Raw genomic sequence first — 23,879 nt, 5'->3', positions numbered from 1 at the left:
GTAATTAGTAATTGTGATAAAAGTGACTCATATCATATCATTTCGCCTCTAGCTTTCCCATAATTCCCTACATTAGCTGACTACATACCTGCAGAATTTGAGAACAGTTACCTATTAATTCTAATTTGAGTAGAGTTGTAGTTGAATTGTCATGTGTCCCTCCTAAAGTATTGTATTATGTCTGTATATAGACAGTGCATGTGTGAAGAAACAAGGTTTAAGAGGTATATATATATATATATATATATATATATATATATATATATATATATATATATATATATATATATATATATATATATATATATATTAGGGGTGGCACGGTACATGGAAAAACACCCGAACCATTCGGTTCGCTTGTCTCGTTTCGGTTTGTGTGTGTGCAATGTAGCCCCGTGCTCAGTTTCGCCTCAGATAGTTTTGCGTGAACATACATATAGACAGTAAAAGTTAAGTAAGAAGTGCTACAGAAATGGCAAGTGGAGGAGATAATGAAGGCTGCCCGGAGTTGGCGGATGCGCCCGCGTCGTTCAAATCCGGTGTGTGGAAACATTTTGGATTTCATGTTATTTACGATGACAACGGAAATAAATCAGTAGATAGAACTGCGACTGTGTGCAAGCATTGTGCAAAATGCATTCAATATGCCAATGGCAACACTTCTAATATGACAGTTCATTTGAGAAGACATCCCGCCAACGTGTCGATACACACAGCACAAACAGGAGAGAGCCGGTTAGGAAACAACTTCTACTGTCCGCAGCATTTAAGCAGCCTCTCAGTGATAAGTCGGACAGGGCAATAACCATAAGTAAAGCATTGGGGATGTTTATAGCAAAAGATATGCAACTGTGCAGCGTGATTGAGTGTGAAGGATTTCGTTAGCTGATGAATGTAAGAAATCCAGAAATCACAATATATGATTTTTAAACTATTCATTTGTATGATACAGCTGCAAATAAGTATTTGAACACCTGTCTATCAGCTAGAATTCTGACCCTCAAAGACCTGTTAGTCTGCCTTTAAAATGTCCACCTTCACTTCATTTAATATCCTAAATTAGACGCACCTGTTTGAGGTCGTTAGCTGCATAAATACACCTGTCCACCCCATACAATCAGTAAGAATCCAACTACTAACATGTCCAAGACCAAAGAGCTGTCCAAAGACACTAGAGACAAAATTGTACACTTCAAATTGTACACCTCCACAAGGCTGGAAAGGGCTACGGGGGAAATTGCCAAGCAGCTTGGTGAAAAAAGGTCCACTGTTGGAGCAATCATTAAAAAATGGAAGAAGCTAAACATGACTGTCAATCTCCCTCGGACTGGGGCTCTATGCAAGATCTCACCTCGTGGGGTCTAAATGATCCTAAGGAAGGTGAGAAATCAGCCCAGAACTACACGGGAGGAGCTGGTCAATGACCTGAAAAGAGCTGGGACCACCGTTTCCAAGGTTACTGTTGGTAATACACTAAGACGTCATGGTTTGAAATCATGCATGGCACGGAAGGTTCCCCTGCTTAAACCAGCACATGTCCAGGCACGTCTTAAGTTTGCCAATGACCATTTGGATGATCCAGAGGAGTCATGGGAGAAAGTCATGTGGTCAGATGAGACCAAAATAGAACTTTTTGGTCATAATTCCACTAAACGTGTTTGGAGGAAGAAGAATGATGAGCACCATCCCAAGAACACCATCCCTACTGTGAAGCATGGGGGTGGTAGCATCATGCTTTGGGGCTGGGTCTTCCAACATGACAATGACCCGAAGCACACAGCCAGGATAACCAAGAAGTGGCTCTGTAAGAAGCATATCAAGGTTCTGGCGAGGCCTAGCCAGTCTCCAGACCTAACCCCAATAGAAAATCTTTGAAGGGAGCTCAAACTCCGTGTTTCTCAGCGACAGGCCAGAAACCTGACTGATCTAGAGAAGATCTGTGTGGAGGAGTGGGCCAAAATCCCTCCTGCAGTGTGTGCAAACCTGGTGAAAAACTACAGGAAACGTTTGACCTCTGTAATTGCAAACAAAGGCTACTGTACCAAATATTAACATTGACTTTCTCAGGTGTTCAAATACTTATTTGCAGCTGTATCATACAAATAAATAGTTAAAAAATCATACATTGTGATTTCTGGATTTTTTTTTTTTTAGATTATGTCTCTCACAGTGGACATGCACCTACGATGACAATTTCAGACCCCTCCATGAATTCTAAGTGGGAGAACTTGCAAAATAGCAGGGTGCAAATACTTATTTTCCTCACTGTATATATAGACAGCTAAAAAAAATGTGACAGCTTAAGCAAATATTTAAAAAGAATACATACAGACATCCTTGACATCACCTTTAATTTATGTACAAAGAAATCCATGTTGCATTTTAATATTTATAAAAAAAGCACATTTTTATTTACATTAATTACAAAGAAACAACATACCCGAATCACCAAAAATCTACAATTAAAACATTCTGTATCTGATACACTGAACAGATTCACTATTGTTTTTCTACTCCATGTTTCAAATAATAAATTAGCATATTTTCTATAAAAATTAGTGGTATACAGAGCTTCCACTGGTATCCCATTATTTTCTAACAATTAATGAAAAAAGAGAGAGAGAGACAGAGAAAGAGAGAGGGAGACTTTAAAAGAGAAAGAAGCAGCAAGAGAGAACAAGAGAAAGTGAGAGTGATTTTTTTTTCACAGGACTTTGTAAATGAAATAAGTGCTACTCCCTATTGTGAGAAGCCTCCTTAATATGAGCAAACACATTTTACTGACTAGTGATTAAATGCATCTGTATACCACATCTGGCAGTGGGATAGCATTTAATTTAGAGTGATGATGTTGTTGAGTCCACTACTTCTCTTCCGTTACACACTGTTGGCACAATGTTGGATGCTGGAGACACAAAACATTGACAAAAATATTTAATTGTAATTAGATATGTATAAAATTTCTCTCAGAATATTCGATCAACATATGGCATATTTTTTAAAGATCACCACCCTGTCTTATTAAGATCTCAGTCTATTATCATGACATCAATGGGATTAGGTATTTTTACTGGATTCTAACTGATCAACAAGAATCATTTTAATATTTTCACATGATTAGTTTCTGTCTGGAAAAAGCATTTATTCCATTATGACCACATTCTAATGAAAGAGACTTTTCTATGACTAAATTTCTTCTAAAACTATAATATCACAGGTTTTTTTTTTTTTTTTGAAGAATAGGCTCTTCAAAATTATGACATTGCTACATTCTGACTATAAATATAAATTTGTAATAATTATTTAACTGGATTTGATCTAATGAAGGTGTTCAGTCTTATAAACACATATTGTAATTGCGATGTGTATTAGAGAAGTGCTAAAATTCCTTTCTGATTTATTGGCTAGTTACACTAAGACCTTAATATGATTTTTAACTCTTTTGGAGGTATACTGTACCTTGAGAGAAGCTGGAGCCGGGGCCGGTGGTCACACTGAAGCGAGTGGTGGCCACCCTAAGACTGGTGGTGACATTCTTTTGTGGTTGGAACAAGATGATATGGATTTTAGGAACAAAAAGGCAACCCAGCACCACTGAGCCGCTCAGACTCACTGAGATGCACATTGTGGTGGTCTGAACCTGAGAGAACATAAACAGAATAAGAGCAAACGTTACTTCACTGCAGCAGCTGAGGGTGAAGAGGAGAACGGTTACCTATTAATTCTAATTTGAGTAGAGTTGTAGTTGAATTTTTGTGTGTCCCTCCTAAAGCAGTGTATTATGTCTGTATATAGACAGTGCATGTGTGAAGAAACAAGGTTTAAGAGGTAATACACCTGGTTTCTTTTTATTTATTGTATATAGTTTAAATTAATAAAAGATTTTTGATTGTCAATAGAGCATTATCTTATAAACACAAGCACTTGCCTTTAGGTCTGAATGAATTATTTGAGGGACTGATAATGTAGGCTAAAGAAGCAGCAGCTTGTATGTGTCTACTGTCAAAGTTAATGATTTGACATAATGCAGAGACAAAATAGAGGACTATTGCAATGATACAGTATATGTATAAATAAAAAAAGGTAAGGTATTCTAATAAACTTCTTATTGAAACCTTAAAGACAAATTGATATGTCTCTAAATTTTGTCTAAAATAATAAAACAAAAGCATTCAAATCAATAAATAGTACTTTATACTGCTAGTCAAATACATTGTTAAAATATTTTACTTACTTTTACCATATGGCTTATACCCTCATTACTTTGTAACAAATAAAGACATACATGATGTGTATTATAATGTGTACACAGGATGTAAGCTATTTAAAGCAGATTTAATCAATTTCATATATTTTCATTGAATTGAATTAAATAAATAAAATAGTTTAAGTAATGTAACTAATACAATTTGGCTAAATAAAAAGAACTGTTCACTTTAAGTAAGAAATGTTTGCCTTTGAATAAGTCCTGTGAAAAATTATAAATATTATATTAATTATATAATGTGGTTACACACAGGAACTAACACTGCTTTTCATTTAAAATAATCCTAGAGAAGTACTGATAGAAATCAAGTAAAAAAATGTGCACAAGTTAGACCTACCTATTGTTTTCACATGCATGTAACATCTATGCAACTCTGCAAGTAACATGCAGTTTTGTTTAACCGTAGATCTGAAAATAAGTGCAATTTCTGTATGAACTCCACACTAATACAGGTGCTTTAAATCGAAACACATCCTTACCAATTATTTAGTACACTTTTACTGCAACCTTCATTCCATAAAGTTCTAATAACTCCGCTTACAGATCTCCGTTCCTGCAAGCTACACATGACTTACAAAGAGCATGACTTTACCATTCTGGTAGCTGAATTAGGGTCAGGAGTGTTTCAGAAAGAAAAGCATTGCATAACAATACATTTGTAGGATTTAAATAATGCAACCCAAATAACTGCACATGGAACATAACTCTTTCAGCAAATATGAGACTGCAATCATAGAGATACATTTTCTAGGGGTAAATAACTAATTGCTTCTCACCTCTGGCTTCACCTATTACCCCTCCATAGAATCTTCAAATCAATTTATTGTATTTCAGTTTTCTTTACTGGCACATTGAACAATTCACATTTATACATGACCATTCCTGTTTTATACATTATACAAAAAAATCTCTATTATAATTATCGGTAGCATTAAATGTCCTCAAATCACCAATTTTCCACCAGAAATCCCTCATCTCACACTTCCTAAGCATGACTATAGTCTGGTCTAATAGAATTGCCATATTTTACCTTTCCAGCAAACTGTATGCACCAAAGACATACACAAGCAACATTTATTTTTGTTTTAAAAAGACATACTCAGGGTCATCCTGTTCTTTTTGTCTTTCCCCTTCATGCTCATGGCTGCACAATTTTATCATTAGAGGCCAGAAGCTGCCGTCCTTTTCTCTTTTTGTTTTAATCTATCTGACCCTGTGGATTCAAAGAGAAAGCCTATTAGAGCCATATTACACCTACAGATTGAAGAAAAGTCAGTCATGCAGTGTTTCCTTGGCATTGTTCATTCCTATACATCCTCGTTAGGGCCGTGTCTACCCATGACATCATGCCCTCTTTATTTCAGGCTCTATACACAAAGGCAAGCAATCATGGGTCAAAAAGCTTTTTTAATTTTTTGTCACCTGCTGAAAGGAGGTTCAGAAGGATTGCAAATGTAATCATTTTATTGTCGTTATACAAACAGCTTCTCAAAGAACTGAAAGCAATGTAATCTCCCTGAACCGCACACATATGAATGCAATAAAAAAAAATGACTATTTTGCAAAAGGATACTGTATCATTTCAACTGAAAATTGGAGTCTTTTTATGACATGCATTTTGGGTCATTGTGAAAGCAATGCAGAAAGCACAGCTTCTGTACTAAAGGGTTATCCGGAAAAAAAAAAAAGAAAAATAATTTGTTTAAAAATGTCATGCCAACGAATTGAACAAAAGAGTTCATTAAAAATATTTGTTATTAATTTTGCTGTTTTGGCTGCTCTGAGTTGAGCTGCAATTCAATGTAAAAATAATTAACTGAAAATAAAGTTTAGTAGTTGAACTTACTTTCTGATTGCAAAAATTAAAAATGTTAAATCTTCAGAAAGATACAGCCAATGAGTATATAGTATCACTATTTTGGCTATTAATAAATAATAAATATGTAGGTATTGTAGATTATACCATAAAAGTGACAGAGTAGTTGTGTCTCGATCTGGTAATGTATGAGCAGGCAATACAGGCAGAGCCATAGTGTTACCAAAAATGAATGAACACCTGAAAACCAGACACATTTGCTGCATGAGAATGTGGTGTATGTAACATTAAGAAGGATAAAGGATAAAAGTCGTAGTACTAAGATAGATAATTAAATAATAAATAAGAATATAAATAAATACATGCATACATAAATAAATAAATAAATAAATAAATAAATAAATAAATAAATAAATAAATAAAGTCGTTTTACTGTGTTATTTGATGTGTTATTTGATGGTTGTTTAAATGTTAAGAAAATCATATACACTGATTCATTTATTCCATGATTAAATATATCACCCACATACAACTAAAATATTACATTAACCTGCTATTTATTGTTTTGAATTTAAGATATTTTCAACTGGAAAAAAAAGTTCATTAAGCCAGAGCTACTGTAGATTAGACTAATGGGATAATAATTTATTTTAAGCAAAAAACAGAACAAAGAGACTAACAACACAGACTCAAAATCATCACAAGCACAATGGCAGCTTGAGTGAACAATTGAGTCCAATCAGTAATCATGGGCAGAATAATAGAGGCTCAAGGTGTTTGTTCTTGAGCTTGATGAGGATGTGAAAGACTACAGAATGAGAATCATGGGAATTGAAGGCTGCTTTTTGAATTACAGACATGGGTGTGAAGCCATGTTTAATGTGGGTGTTGATCATTTTGCCTATTTCATTTATTATTTTAAAGCATCAATCAGTACAAATGATAGTCACTTTTTTTTTTTTTAAAGTCCTTACTTTAAAGAATTGCTTACTGCAAGTGATTTTTTTTTACATATATTAAATATGTATATATTTACAGCAAATCCATTGTGAATTGTGAATTAATACTTTTTTTTTATTTATTTATTTTAGTACAAACATGCCAGTAGGAGAACTGATTACTCTGAATTCCCCATGCTTGTGTGTGTATGTGTGTATATGGCACTCTGCACAAGACCATTGTCCCCTCCATGTATTCTTTCCTCAAACTCACTGTTCAAAGGAATAGGCTTTCAATTAATTCCAATTTTGACCAGAATAAAGAAGTTACTAAAGATGAGTAAAAGAACTTGTGCTTGACCCTATTTGAGAAGCTTCCTGGGTGAAGGTTCTTGTGAAGCTTTACACTTTTGTTGGTCATTGCATAATTGTACAATGGCAATGTATTCAATATTATAATGTTTTTAAAAGAAAAATACTAAGAATTAAGAAAATACCTATAGGAGCAATTGTGTCCAAACATTTGACTAATAGTGTATGATGAATTATTGTTATTAGTGTGCTATAAATATGTTATTGTATTGGTGTTATTTTAATGTAAACTAAAATAACAATTTTGTGTGATTGCTGGCTGTATGTAAACAATTGGAAATCTAGACATTAAAAATTACACATTCGACTAAAGGGGAAGCTTTTGTTTGCCTTAAGATCAGAATTGTAGTTTTGTTCCTTGAGTTTTTGCTGTAAATCCAAAACCATTGGAAATAAGTATTAACAATGTTAAATCTGCTTACCCTGTAGTCACTGGCTGTGACATAGAAGATGGGCTGGAAAGCCAGCCAGATGATGCAGGTGGTGTACATAGTAAAACCAATAAACTTTGCCTCATTGAAGTTCTCTGGGCACTTTCTGGTCTTGAAAGCGTAGAAGGTACACAGGATAATGAGGACACAGTTATAGGTCAGTGAAATTAGCATGCTGGAGTCCTTGCTGTTGCATTTCAATCTGACTATGTCCCTTCTCTCAGGACTGACCTCTTTCCTTACACCTGGTGTCTCTACCAAGAGCCAGACCATCACCACTAACAGCTGACAGGAAATGAGGCCAGCACAAATAGCTACCTGTGAAACTGGACTTATAAACCTTGGCCTTTGTGCACCATCTTTGACACCACTGAAGATACGGGCAATGCGGTTGGTCTTGGTCAGGAGCGCTGAGTAGCAGACTGCAAAGGAGGTACCAAGTCCAAGACGACGTAACGTGCACACAACTACTGAAGGTTTGGCGATGTAGATAAAAGTTATGCAGTAACAGAGAAGCACACCCAGGAGTAAAATATAGGAAAGTTCTCGTCCACTAGCTTTAACTACAGGCGTTTCATTGTTCTTTATTAAGAGACAAATCACAAAGAGTGTGCACAGGATCCCAAGACAGGCAATAGTGACTGGTCCTACGGCCCAGGCATCCTCCCAGTGGATGTACTCCTCAGGCAAGTCATAGCAGCCAGTCAGGTTGGCCAGTGGCCATTGGCCAAAGCTGCATTCTGCGCAAGTGAATTCATCCAGGAGATACTGGTAGGGCTGGCAGGGGATGCAGATCCAACAGCAGACATCACCAGGCTGCATGCTCTTAATTTCATTCATCCTGCAGGGGTCACTACACTGAGAGGTAGGTAACACTTGGTTATCCCAAGGAATAAGATTTATATCTAAGTTCAAAGTCTGGCCCCAATAGCCCACTTTACGGTATACATATGTGCCATTCTCTATGTGGTAGTGGAAGATGTTGTAGCGACCCAGGCTGTCCCCATAAGCATCAAAATTAACAGTGTTCTCTGTTTCAGCTGGACGGAATGGAGCTGTAGAAACAAAGGACAAAAGGTAAGCCAATATGATATAGGTCAAAGTGACATGGAAAGACTTGAAAAAAGCTTCAAAACTATTATATCAGAACCTTTTGAAAGCTTATATAATATCCCCTCTCTGCACTTACAACCATAAAAGCTTCACCATGAATTTACATAATTAAGGCCAGGAGGTGGATTCACAAGATTGTCATGTTTCTTTTCAGATAATTTTTCAGTTCTTGAAAGAATATCAAAAAAAGTTTCAATTTAGATAAGAAAAAAATATATATTTTTTATGACAGCAACAGGTTTTTCCTCAGCATCCCCAAACATCTTTATATAAATATTGATTTCCCGTTTGTTTAAGCGTAATAGCTTTCAGCGAATAAGATGCACAATCAAAATGATTGCCCTACCAAAGTAGTGAGCCTGATTCAATCCTTGAGTTCATTTTACTTCCTTGGTTATCCTCAAAAGAAATGGCTTTACATGTCCATTGATCTTTCAGATTAGGCTGGTTTAAAAGACAACCAGCAGGATAGAGGCACTCTGTTTTATAGACTGTGCCTCCTACTGTGTCAGTACAATACGATACAAACAGGTTCAACACATAGCAATTTACAACTCAAGCTCTTTGTTACAAACTTGCATAATTAAATTTTATATCAGATCATTTCTTTTCACAAATAATAATTACATATGTACTGTGTGATATAGAACAATTGCATATTTTTTTATGTAATTTACTTTTTATGTAATTTTATCTACATTTTCATCCTATTTTGTCATGTATCATGAGATACTGCATCATACTTAAAACAATTAGCAAGGCAACATTGCTGGCTTTAAAATGCAATAATAAAAATGTGAAGGTAGTAAAAAGTGGAATGTCATCTTTAATTTAAAGGTATTTAAATCAGGCTTGGTGAATCATAAAGGGCAACATGGTGTGTGTGTGTGTGTGTGTGTGTGTGTGTGTGTGTGTGTGTGTGTGTGTGTGTGTGTGTGTGTGTGTGTGTGTGTGTGTATGTGTGTGTGTGTGTGTGTGTGTGTGTGTGTGTGTGTGTGTGTGTGTGTGTGTGTGTGTGTGTGTGTGTGTGTTTGGTTGTGTACACATGTTGCCACTAGTGAACTAGTGTCCTATCAGTGTGTATTCCAGGATCATGCCAATGGCTGATGATTAAGCTCTCCCACTAAAACCTTGGACCATGTATTGGGAACAGGGGTATTGTCATAAAGGGAAATTTCAGTGCTACAGCAAATACTGTACAAAGGCATATAGTTGTTTGTTTCTAATTTTCTGGCACTAATTTTAAAAGAAACCACATGGGTGTGATGGTTATATGTCACAAACATTTGGTCATATAGTCTATATAGACAAATAAGTGTACATTTTTATAAACTTATTCTTCATATAATTTGTACTCATACAGTCTGTAGACCATTTTTATTTGCAGCTTATTTTAGAAGCCTTTTGCATCCTCTAAGACATTTTGTTCAGTCATTTGGCTTAAAAAACCTGTTTGCTTCTGACAATAAAAAAAATATTTAATATTAATGTTGCTTAGTTTTAAGGCAGATGGCTGGATCTGAGCTGTTATTTTCTGCACACTTCAAACATCCTGGTGGTGTTCTAAGCAGCCACATGATTTACAGGTAAACTGGTGTGTTTTGTAACATGAAGAGATCGTTTTTCCTTCACACTCCTTTTCTCTTTTAGTACATAATTTCTCATTCGCCCACAGCATAATTCAGAATACTGATTTTCTGATAATAAAGTTTATCAGTAGTTTAATTGTATTTCACAGTGTACTAAATAGTTTTTCTTAATTTCAGCTGTCCTATTGTCTCATAGCCTGCTTTACTACCTGTGATTACCAAAATTACACATAGATACACTCAAAGTAAAGCTGAGTGTGGCAGCAGGGGTGTGGTTGAGCATCAGCTGTAGATGGAGAAGAGGAAGCAGGCAACGCATGATGATTCTCATCTGGGTCTTATTACCACCTGCCTATTTAGGTGTGCTGAGTGACAAAGCTGGCAGAGCCTCAACACACACACACTCACACACAAACACACACACACACACACACACACACACACACACACACACACACACACACACGCACACACGCCACTCATTTGTGTTTGTAGTACAGTTTAGCAGTGCAGTCTAAAGAGCATTTATTACAATAAAAATAAGCCAAAGCTTAACTAAGAAATGTGCCTTCTGCTCAAGTTTTCTTAGCACATACACACTGGGTACTACACCAACATTCAGTTCAAATACTGAATAACTGAATGCAGAGACAAAACAATAAATTTAAATTAATTAAATGTACATTTATAATATAAAGTAAGGGTAATAACTTTATAAAAATACAATTTAACCTGCCAGAAATGTGGAATAATTACCATCAAAGTACTCACCATTAAACTGGGTCTTCAAGATGTAATCTTTATACAGCTTCTTTCCATTTACTGGTTTCATGGCACTGCAGATTTTAGTGGTGTTTAAACATACTGCTTGTCTCAGGTTGTGCAGTGCATGGGCCATTGCATACACAGCATTCACTACAAACATGATCTTGGATTCCTGCTCAAACTTGCCATCGCGGAGAGAATGCTTGCCACAGTTAATATCATGCAGGCTGCATTGGAACCGATTCTCCCAGAACTCTCGGAACCAGGGATTGCGAGTGTTGTTGTAAGGATTTAGATTTGTGAAGTACTCAGCAAATTTGTTGATTTGATAAGAAGCAAGTTCAATGGTGAATGCTCCGTCAGCCACTGATTCACTTCCTTTCACCACACTCTCCTGTGCCCCCCAGCCATCACTGGCTACCCAGATAAAGGACACGTTCATGCGATTTGCTGCAACTAGAAGCTCCCGGGCATCCTCACTTCTTGTAAAGAGTATTACAACTTTAGCATTGGACTTCTGTAACAGAGACCTGATCACTCCATCATAACTGTAGCGGTCCATTGAGCGGCTAACCTTTGCAGATGTAGCAATGCAGATTTGCAAGGCTCTGGCCTCCTGCTGAAAAGCATCGATGCCAGTTTCTCCATAGTCACCCTCTGAGGCAACAGTGGAGACATAAGTCCAGTTGAAGTAGCGCAGGATCTCAGCCATGGCCTTAGCTTGGTAGAAGTCTGGGGGAACCGTACGAGCAAAGTAGTCATAGCGGGACTTATCACTGAGCTTAGCACTTGTTGAGGCATAGCTAATCTGTGGGATCTGGAAAAGTCGCAAAAGGTTGGCCACCTGCATGAAGAGAATGATCAATGAAGTGTGCAGAAAAGAGTCTTTAAACACTGTTAGGCTGAGCAATTATAATAAAATTATTTATAAATTATAGGTTATACAGTATAACAAATTAGAGCATTCACGTAATGACTAAAAAGTACTTTATTTTTTTTATTGTGTAAAACACAATACCAATACCAACCAACAAAAACCAACAAAAGATATATTGTATTGCCTCAGAATAGTCAGATTATTATATGTATCTCGAACTGTATTTGTCTAGTAATCCAAATATCTATATCTGTTTACACATTAAAATTTAAACCAAGTGGATGTGGTCTATTTTTGTATGTGGACTCTACCATGATTTTGCATCTCCCTTTCAGTTTTGTTGTCATACTGACATGCCAAGGGTAGTAATGGTTTACAGCTACATTATCCAATGTACAATGCTGACTACAAACATGGCAGCTACAAATCACATCACCCAGCTACAACAGTCAAGTTACCATCTTACTCATTACACACACCTGTTTATAATTACACAAGACAGTATATAAGAACTCTCTACCCACACTCACCTTGTGAAGCATATACTCTGTGATAGTCTGGTTGCTATTAAACATCTGTGTTGCTATAATCTTTATAAATAGCTAGCCTTGCCAAATTCCCTGCTTGTACTCTGCACACAATGTACCTTTTCTTACAGTACTACAGGACAAAAGCATTCCTAATAATCTGTGTTCTTTCTCTTTCTTTGTTGTGCTACACTTTACACCTGCTCAATGATGAGATGCTGGTAATCCTGACTCGCTGCCCACTAGTTCAAATTCTCTGCTTCTTCTAGGAGCTTCATTCACCTGATCTCATATTGATGTTGAGAATGGCAAAGAATAGAATACAGTTGTGAAAGATCAATGAATCACAGCATCTGTGGTCACCAAAATTAGGTTGGCTTTCCTTTTAAGCTTGATACCTCTAGATTTTTCCTCCTCATGTAATTTCAGAGACAAGTTGATCAAATGCAAATAGACCAAATGTGGAACTAGAAGTAAGTCTGCCTGAGACAATATGAATCTTTTTTTCTAATAGAGAGAGGTCTCTCATTTTGACATAAATAAATAAGAAACATGTATATGTTTCTGAAAATGCATGTTGGATGCTATGGCAAAGCACCACTCATTCACTCATACCTGCTCAATTTATCACATTCAATCAACCTTTTAGGATGTCTTTGAGGGATCGAAAAAACACAGAGCCCATGGGAAAAACAAACACAGACAAACGGAAGAACATGCAGAACTTGATGATGACAGTTTGATCCAGAATTAAATCAAGTGTCCTAAAGCTATGAGGTGCCAATGCTGCTCACTGCACCATTATGCTATCAGGACCTACAGTGTAATAGTAGTATTGCTAGTCATTTGCCAGTTTTTACAGCTTTTTTACAGCTTGTTGTGTAAAATGACAATTAACACATTTTAAAAAGTCCTAGCTTTTAGTTCTATTAACAAATGAAATATTGGCTTCAGCAGTTTATGCTCTTTAAGTATAATGTTGATCAGAGTTTGGATGGCCTAACAATTTTTTTAAACAAAACCCTGTTCCAAATTACACTGCCAAAATTTTTTTTTAAATGTTTCTTAGCATAGAGAGCTCAGCATGCATACATTTAATACATATGTTGCTATAGAAACAGTGAGAGATGTAGACAGAGGTTAGTACTGGAAAAGGCTTGTTTCTATGCACTTTCCTATGTTCCACTGACACTGACTTTATTGTAATACAAAATGACTATAAAACGTCTAGTCTGTTTAAGCAATTCTTGCATCCTCTATTTGAATAAACTATGTTTCAAGACAGCTGAATACATTTATAATAATACATTTACCTTCCTGTATCTCTACTACTGACATGGCCTGCTTTACACTTTTTGTATGTGACCTGTTTTAATACAGATATGATTGAGAAAAATCCATATACATGACATTTGAATCACACAAATTATGACTATATCTCCAGGGTCCTTGATTTAATCTAGACCAGGGATTATGTCCAGTGTTTACAGGATTGGTTCTGATCCACCTCAAGCAGGTACACAAGAAAGATAAATAAAGGAACAAATAAATAAATTATTCTTAAATATACAGTTTGAAATATTCTATTTTTTTAATCTTTATATCACTCTGAGTGCCCAGAAATTGTAAAAACAATTTCCACCCAACAGCCTCTGTTCTATTATATGCTAGCTACCAACCAGGATGGGTGATGACTAACACATGCTTTCACCAAGACATGTGAAGCCAGTCAAGTACATATATTTTTTAATTCTGCTCAGATTGCATTTTAAAGCATCATAAGACACTCATATCCTCTTCTGCATACACAAGCTACAAAGGCCAAAGATTTGCTAGTGTCACTAGCAACAGGAGACACAGTAATGACATTTCTTCCACTCATAGCGCACAAGCAATTTCGCTCAGTTGGCTCCCTGACATAGTTGTTATGGCATGATTGTGATTCAAACTTGCAATTTTATGAGAATAGGAAGAATAATTTTCCACCACTAAAGCACCCACAACTAAATTTGAAAGATGAAATATAATGTTTACACCTGGCAAAAGTATAATGAAATTTCATTTTAAAACACATTATCAAAAGCTTTCAGAGATCACAGCACACCAAACAGCATCATATTTTCTATATATATATATATATATATATATATATATATATATATATATATATATATATATATATATATATATATATATATATATATATATATATATATATTAACTTTATAGAGATTTTTTTTTAAAACTAACTGATTTCAATGTTTAAATATGGAACCCATGTCTTTATGTACACCCAGAAACTCAATGGCAAGAAAATTTGCAGCAGTTTTATATGGATTTACCAGATTAGTTTGTGTACTATTCCAGAAAAGAACATTTAAGATATAAGAAGTAAGTAAATATAAGGATATAAGAAAATGGCAGGTAAGTTATTATATAAATATGTTTTGTGGGTACAATAGTATAAAGCACACACTTCTTTTATTATGAACAACAAAACCTGGTAAACAGTAACTATATAAATCACATGTTTTTGTTCCGCCAATGCACTGACATCAAATCCCTGACAGTATTACTGTAAAAACCAGAGTAATTCTAACTACTGTTATAAAAATAATTTAAAAAATTTTTATAAATATACTGTATAAACAAATGAAATTACACTGAAAGGTTATGAATCCATTATGACAAATCTTGGCATGCAGAAATATGATTAGTGACAGTTGTATGTTTGCAGACACATTTTGAGTGACATTTAATACACTTATTTCTCATTAAGAGTCTTCTAAATAAAATATAGATTTCACTTCTGTAATTAAGATCAAATTTAACAAATCATTTATTAACAATTACTTGAACATAATATATTTACATCTCCGTTATATCAACAACCTATTTTTTAATCTGTTGAATCAACCAACTACCCTTATAGTACCTGCATGTTTTTTTTCATTCAAAATTGATCTCTTTGTCAATTACTCTTTCCACCTCATCTGCTATTTCAGCCCCATTTTAGCATATATGCATTCAAAATATACAATTATTTAAACAAATTTCATTATTCCAGTCTATCTACAACGTTACTCAAAATTAACTATAGAAATTCATTCATACTGTAGAGAGTATAAAGAATGTATACTGAAGAAAGAAAGCATTTATAATAAATGTGAATAGACAAATGAAAAGAGTAAAACCAAGAAGGATATAAAGGACAAAAAAAGCTACTGTATGAGAGAAAAAGCCACAAGAGGAAATGACAGAGACCTGAAAAGAAAATGGAAGCAAGTGTGAAAGACAGAGGAAAGATAAGGGAAAAAAAACAGACTGAAGGAATCTTGAAGGGAAGGATAAAAAGAGAGAGAGGAAAATAGCTTCATTCTGACTGGGGTTTGGTGACTGGGGTTGTGAAGATTTTCTCAACATGAAAAGTCCATCTTGTTTTCCCTGTGGATTAGTGCCTGTCTTCAATTCTGCAATAGTTCAGTATGTCTACCACAGGATTAGACATACTGAACCGCAGACACACACATGTGCAAACATGAATGTACATGTGCTTGTGCACACATTAATTCTGAACAGACTAAAAAGCAAACAACATGCTGAGGAATATATAAAACACATATAGTTACACTTCCCTAATTCCACTGGTTTATCAGTGTTTCAAAAGTGCCTATATTTTTTTTATGAATGGGATTTTCACTATGTCTGTGAAATTCCACTTCCTAGATTAAAACTATTAGTATAATAGAATTAGCAACATTATCAATGTTACAGGAATACTGTATAACCTAATTCAGCATATTTAACCTAAATGCACCTATTTAACTTAAAATATTGGAGCTCATAAGATTAAAAAAAAAAACAAATAAAGACAGGGCACCAAATTTGACACGAGGAACCTTTTTATAAGAATTGTTGGCCAATGAACTAGCCAGTTAGCACACAGACTACAAAATGTGGCTTCTTCAACATTTATTTCCACTAGCCAAGTTAAAAACAAATGATCTATATTGTGTGGGAAAAAAAATACTCTATATGGATTTCTTGTTTATAGAACTGCTTTATAAAAAAATATATTGCACTGAATTTCAAATTGGGAATTTTTGGCTGTAAGGGTTTGACCAGTCACTCACAAGTGCCTTATTGAGGTCAAGCCCTGTGAGGCAGCATGAGAAGCTGTTCAAAAAGATTGGTGTTTGGTTTTTATTCTTCCTCTTGGGCATATGAGAGGATGTTATGTGACAGGTGGGAGTTGTGCTGTGGATAGAAATTAATAGGTGAGAAGTTTATGCATCCAGTTAAAAAGGTTATTTCTAAATTGGTTAAAATCTACTTGTGATACTACAGATGGAAAATAAATAAACTGTTTATTTATTACACTACATGTGTATATTTCTCATATGTATTATGTTACAATTCTGGAAGAGATTCTTTAAAATAAATTGGACAAATTACATTTGCTAGTTTATATAAAGCTTTATTTGCTATTAATACTGTTTTTTTCAGATGATTAAGCTATTTATTCATTTGTTGTCAAACTACAAGTAAGTGCATTAGTAGCTCTTTCTATTGGCCAGTCAGCACTATACAGCACTAAATCACAATCAAACTACAAATCAGTTAAAAAAACAAAAACAAAATCTAGTTCAGGAAAATTTATTCCCATTATAGGCTTTTCTTTCTCTGTTCTGAAAGACATTAAGATCACTTTGTGTTGCATGGAACATATGTAGCATTGATAACAAATTAGTTTAAATAGTGGCATAGAAAGAGTAAAATATTAGCAAGTAGAATATTAGCAAAATATGTATTTTGAATAGAAATTATTAACTAAATAATGTATGCGTGTAATTTGTATTTTTTTCCTTGGGCATTAAACTGCTTGGGAGCTTTAGTGATTTTTAAATGGTTTTTAAAGAGGTTGTAGATAAAATACATTTTCTAGGTCATAAGCTTGTAAGACAAACATCTTAGATAACATCTTAGATACAGTATATCTCAAAAGGGTGCACTGAGCATTCTGTAGAAATGGAGTGAAAAATATAAGGAGTTACAGTAGAAGTGTCAGTATCAAACATCAAATCAAAAGAATATTACATTATTTTCCATGGAGAATTTGCCCCAATAGAAAAAGTCTTGTTTATTATCATTAAGTGTCTGCTACACGATCACAGTATATTGTTAATCAGAGGTTCTTGTCCCCTCAAATATTTTTATTAATGAGCAAAATGGCAATATTGTACTTGATGTCCCTCAGAGTGATAGTGGAACAAGATTCTAGTCCTGTCACCCTGACTATGAACAATTGAATGGCAATTGAAAATGACGAGTAATTTGAAAAATGATCATAGTCATACATCATAGCAGAACGATAGTGCTAAAGCTTTTGTTCGGTAAAAGAACATTGAATTTCTATCTGGAGCTGGCACAGATTCTCTCTACCCCAGCAGATGAAGCAACAGAATAGAGCCTCTGCAGCTTCATGAACTTTGCCTATACACAAAGAAACTTACAGAAACACACAAACAGCATCACCTCTTTTCTGTAGTTGGATCTTGTATGGGCTTGTGTGTGCTTAAGCTCTATCTTCAATGTACTCTCTTCTGGTAAGGTAGGATTCTAACTTTGTATATCTACTTAAGTCAGTTGATTTTAAAGTGTTGGTCTGTGCTTATTAGTTCTATCAGGTGATTAATAAAGGGTAGTTTCAGTCTCACTGGCAGGGCTTACTCACTTATATTGAAGTGGCTGGTTGTAAGTGAACCCCTGAGGCCAGTAATGCTTAGTGTTTATTAGTTCATATATAGTGTATATAGTTCATATATATATATATATATATATATATATATATATATATATATATATATATATATATATATATATATATATATATATATATATATATATATATGTTCTTTTGTGTTCTTAAAATTCATACATTGATCTTAAATTGGGAGATCAGACATGTGTCTTAAACCCATCTCTGTAGTCACCTCTTACAGACACGTTCTCATCCACAGAACAGAGGTCACATTACCAGTAACCTCATCTAGCCATCTCTGTTGTCTCCATCGCAAACAGTGGTGGCAGATGGGCTCTGGAATTGCCAGGCTGCTGTAAGGAAAGCTGACACAGACTTGGCTTCCCACTACACCTTCGACTTTCTGGCACTTACTGAGACCTGGACATCCCCACAGAACACTGCTACACCAGCTCCTCTGTCTTCTGCCTATGAAAAACTGATAGAGGTGGTGGTACAGGTTTACTGTTGTCACGGAGATGGTGTTTCACACCTCTCCCTTTGTCTCATCCAACCATGTCTTCTTTTGAATTCCATGCAGTTTCAGTTACCTCTACAAGCAACCTCTTTATCATTGTCATTAACCAGCCTCCTGGTCCCCTTGGAGACTTCCTAGAAGAGATGGACACACTCCTCAGTACTTTTCCTTCTGACAGCACCCCTCTGACAGTTATTGGTGACTTCAACCTCCCATCTGACAAACTTCAGTCATCTTGCCTCCTGACATTTCTGAATACCTTCTCCTTGACATTTAACAGCTGCCCTCCAACACACAATGGAGGAAATGTCCTGGACCTGGTTTTCACCCCCCATACCCCAGCTACAGACATGACTGCCACTTCACTTCAAATTTATGATCATCACCTGGTTTCCTTTTCAAACACTATTCCTATTCTACCTAAAAACAATTTACATGTCTCTCTTATCCATTTTAACCTTCACTCAATCTCTCCCTCCTCTGTAGCTTCCTGTACTCTTTCATCACTTCCTGACCCTGACTCTTTTTCCTCTCTACCCTGGGACTTTGCTACTGACTCCTTCCTCTCCTCTCTTTCCTCAACCATGGACTCTTTATGCCCCTTGACTACAAAACCGAAGAAGACTTCTTGTCCCACACCCTGGCTGTCTGAGGTTTTGCGCAGCAATCGACGAGAACTCAGATCTCAAAATGTGACTTCTGCTAATACTGCCTTCTACAAGGAAAGCTCAAGGCCTCTGCACAAGATCCTCGTTAGCGCCACAACATATTTTCTTCACTACTCAACCCCCCTGCCACACCTGCTCAATCCTCCCTGACTGCTGATGAATGTGCCTCCTTCTATGATGAGAAAATTAAGGAAATCTGCTAGACCCTCTAACAAGAGTATTATTAGCATCAGGCACTGATGTTATGTGAGTATGCAAGCCACTTTAGTTCCTTCCTCTCCAGCCTTGGTAAACATGACTTTATGCACCTTGTTCTATGCACAGGAGCATTGTCATCCTGGATCATGTTTTGGAACCATTTAGTTAGTGGCATGAAAACATAGAACTACAGCATAAAAAGACATTCTAGATCAATGTGTGTGACCATGTGTCCCCACACTTTGGCTATATAGTGTAGGTACATGGATGAAGTTGATATCATTTTGTGAATGGTCATTATTCATGTTGTGCCATTTCAATATATAAAAAAGGATCTTTCCCCAAATACTAACTAAATACAATAAACTGAATTATTCTTTAAATAAATCAATTAATACATCATTATGCATATAACTTTATATAATTAATAACATAATCTAGTCTAAAGAATACTAAATTAATACAAGACATACTAAATAAATATCTTGTTATATCTGCCTACTTGATTTATACCTGTCACAGTCTCCACCTACCACTTTTTGCTTCATGCCCCATAGTGACTGTGCACACTGACTCAGAGCACATTAAAAGTAATTCCAACTGAAAGTGTTTCTAAAGTGTCACATGTCATGGAACAGATAGACTTCTTTCCAACATATCAGTCTATTTCAGCACTCTCTGACTTAAGTGCATAACAAAATCTCCATGCTACTGTAAAAATGGAAAAGTTACTCAAGCCTTAATTTCTATTGCTTTATGCATGCATTTGGGAAGTGGGGGAAAGATGAACTTCCGATCAAAATGTCATGAGTTCAAATCCCAGCACCACCAAGCTGCCATTGCTGAACCCTGAGTTGTATAAAATGATTTCTACATTGCTCTGGATATGGGAGTCTGCTATACATGGAAATACTACTGTCTGTATTACTTTGGAAGATTTGACACACTTTTTAACTGATTCTGAATTTCATGTAGAAGATTATATAGCAATGAATTACATGGTCTATGTGCAAGAACATTGTAATTTTTATAAAACCATTATAAGTGCACGAGGTACATAACTGTAATCAAATCTTTTGAAATGTTATCATCTAAATCAATAGTTTTGTTGTAAGTTTTCTAATCATATTAACACTTTTATCATGTTTTCTGACAAATTTTTAACTATTTTTGATAGAGGGTTCAGTGCAGTAAAGGCAAAGAAACTATAAGCCAATAAAAAACAATAAACAGCAATTATTTAAATTATTGATAACTTTGCTTTAGGAAATTTCTCTTTTCTTTTCATCTCTTATTACATGTGCAGCTTAGGGCTTTGGTTGGATGGTGTCTGCATTTCAATGTCGTGCTGCAGCATGACATAAACAAAAGCGAAATGCAATTCAATAGGGAATTATATTCAGTTCCGATGCAAAGACAGCATTTAATTCTTCAAAAAGCAATCATCCTGCTCCAGAGATCAAGCAGCATAAGAGCAATGCAATAAAAATTAGCTTTACGGTGTGCACCGTCTTCTGCATGACAGTAATGATAAACAGTCCTATTTGTGCATTGTACTCCACATTTCTTTTACACATGTGATTGCATTTTGATCAACAACAAATCTTTTCTATAGTTAACCAGCACTAGTCAGTGGGCTAGGCTTTATAGTAAACACTTCCATAAAAGAACATATCTTAAAAAAAAGAAAAAAGAAAAAATTATTGGACTCGATCATGCTCATTTTTTCTTTATCTAAAATTATATATCATTTATCAAACTCACCCTCACTCACCTAAATGCCATGAAAGCTTCGAAAAACTTACCATGTTCACATTCATAAATAAAGCAGCAAACCATTAAAAAATCATTGAAAAATCATTGAAAAATCATTGAAAAATCTTACACATTATGCAGCAATAAGTGAACTGTGTCCAGAATGCAGCAGCCAAAGTTTTCACAAGGTTGAGAAAATGTGACCATATAGCTCCATCACGCTCTTTGAGATTTAAAAACTCTGGACTTCTAGTAGTTCTTAGAATAGCAAAGTCCACTAAAGGTGGTAGAGCATTCTCACATTCAGCTCCTAAACTTTGGAATAGACTTCCTGACAGTATTCAGGGCTCAGACACACTCTCCCAGTTTAAAAAACGTATCTTTTTAGCGAGTCCTACACATAACACACATCACATCATAACCTTGCGCTTTAGTACATCTGATCACATGCACATTATCAACTTGTGCTTGTTAATATCATGAACAGCAGCTACACCAATTCCTCTCCACTGCTTCTCTTTCTCTACCCATCCTGAGGCACCCTGAGGTTGTCCTAGCTTCAGTTGTGTCCCACCTCATGAAGATCATGGATCTTCGAAGAAGTAGAGTTTGGACACTGAACCTTTTTGAACTATTTTTTTTTTAACTGAGTTGCTTACTAGCTCCTGGTTCCACAACATCAAATGACTGTATAAGACTGTAGAAAGGACATTACTCATAATCACACACTCCGGTGCTCATGGTAGTTCTCACTCTCCAGTGTTTTGGATTGTTTTAAGATTTATAATCACACTTGATATCACCCAAATAAGGAAGGGTTTTTCTTTTGAGTCTGGTTCCTCTCATGGTTTCTTCCTCATAATATCTAAGGGAGTTTTTTCTTGCTCATCAGGGATAAACAAACATTATTCCCTTTATTTCTTATGTTCTGTAACGCTGCTTTGAAACAGTGTTCATTGTGAAAAGTGCTATAGAAATAAACTTGAACTTGAACTGTGCTGTGCTGTGAAGTGATATCTCAGTGCTGTTGGTATAGTTTTACTTTTACAGGGATTGTCAAGGGCTGCCATGTGAATGTGTGTCTGTCTGGGTCTGTGCATTGTATCATGATTTTGAATAATTGGCCATACTATAGTACCTGAGAGTCCACAATAATGTGATGTGTGCTTTATTACAGGCAGCTTAAGCATCTCACCAAGGCACCTACGAATGCCTCTTTACAGCACAAAAATACGAGGACTAAAATCTGATGTGTGTGTGTGTGTGTGTGTGTGTGTGTGTGTGTGTGTGTGTGTGTGTGTGTGTGTGTGTGTGTGTGTGTGTGTGTGTGTGTGTGTGTGTGTGTGTGTAAACTGTAACATTAGACACACAATAAAAAAAAAAATAAGGACGCAAAAAAGGGATGCACATATGTGCATAAACTGACATACATATGCCAATCATGGTTAAATTGATTACAGGGACCTGCCCTCCCATTTACTGTCAAATAATATCAGCATAACTAACAAGTAAACTTATAAAACAGCTATAGCCTGGGTTTATGCTCTGCTGGAAGATTTGGCACATGCAGCTTGGCCAGGATAAGAATTTGTTTTAAAGAAGCACAGAAAACTCCTGTCTAAGCATGCTGAGTGGCTCATCATGCAATTTAATTTTCCTGGTGCAATTTCTGTTGATCTTTGTTCTAGAGGTTTTAGCCACTGGCACATTTCAGTGGGAGATTGGAGACAGGCCGGGCATTTTTCCAAACAACTATAAGCTAAGTAATGATTCATGTCTTACATGCGTTCTTTTCTTTCATGCTGCAATACATTACATTTTCAAATACAGCAGCGAAAGAACTACAATAATAATGTTTTCACACCAACCCAGGTTTTCTAAATGCACTGGAGACATGCAGTGCCATAGAAAAGTCTAGACCTTCTTTGGTGTGATGCAAATTAAATTTGCCAGATTTATCAAAATCCACAACCCATATCATAAATGGCAATTGCATCCTGATGCTTCTTACTTACGAATTAAGAACTTGTTCTACACAAACTTTGTGGTGTAGTGTATATATAAATATAAAGTGTTAACCACAATGTTTGTGTAGAACAAGTTCTTAGTTCTCAATTATTATATTGTGATGTGATTATATATATATATATATATATATATATATATATATATATATATATATATATATATATATATATATATATATATATATATATATATATACATACATACATACATACATACATACATACATACATACACAGTGAGGAAAATAAGTATTTGAA

At 35.4% G+C, this 23,879-nt stretch overlaps 1 protein-coding gene across 2 annotated transcripts in view; it reads right to left on the bottom strand.

Annotated features, from left to right (window-relative positions):
- Window positions 1-2,333: 2,333 nt before the first annotated feature.
- grm2a (glutamate receptor, metabotropic 2a) overlaps window positions 2,334-23,879 on the bottom strand; it is a 40,552-nt gene continuing 19,006 nt past the window's right edge. Inside the window, exons 3-7 of one of the 2 annotated variants that reach the window (XR_014538150.1) lie at window positions 11,298-12,135; window positions 7,816-8,879; window positions 5,367-5,480; window positions 3,460-3,640; window positions 2,334-2,905 (exon numbers count right to left, since the gene is read on the bottom strand). Coding sequence is in view for 1 of the 2 variants with exons in the window: in XM_083570787.1 (XP_083426913.1) it covers window positions 2,838-2,905; window positions 3,460-3,640; window positions 7,816-8,879; window positions 11,298-12,135 (2,151 nt within the window). In the remaining variant the exon portion in view is untranslated. The remainder of the gene's footprint in view (window positions 2,906-3,459; window positions 3,641-5,366; window positions 5,481-7,815; window positions 8,880-11,297; window positions 12,136-23,879) is intronic. The other variant, XM_083570787.1, reaches the window with a different exon arrangement.

This window comes from Silurus aristotelis (genome assembly GCF_946808225.1).
Source record: "Silurus aristotelis genome assembly, chromosome: 2".
Lineage (NCBI taxonomy): Eukaryota > Metazoa > Chordata > Actinopteri > Siluriformes > Siluridae > Silurus > Silurus aristotelis.
The sequence above is the reverse complement of the archived record's forward strand: the minus strand, read 5'-3'. Positions and strand labels throughout refer to the sequence as shown.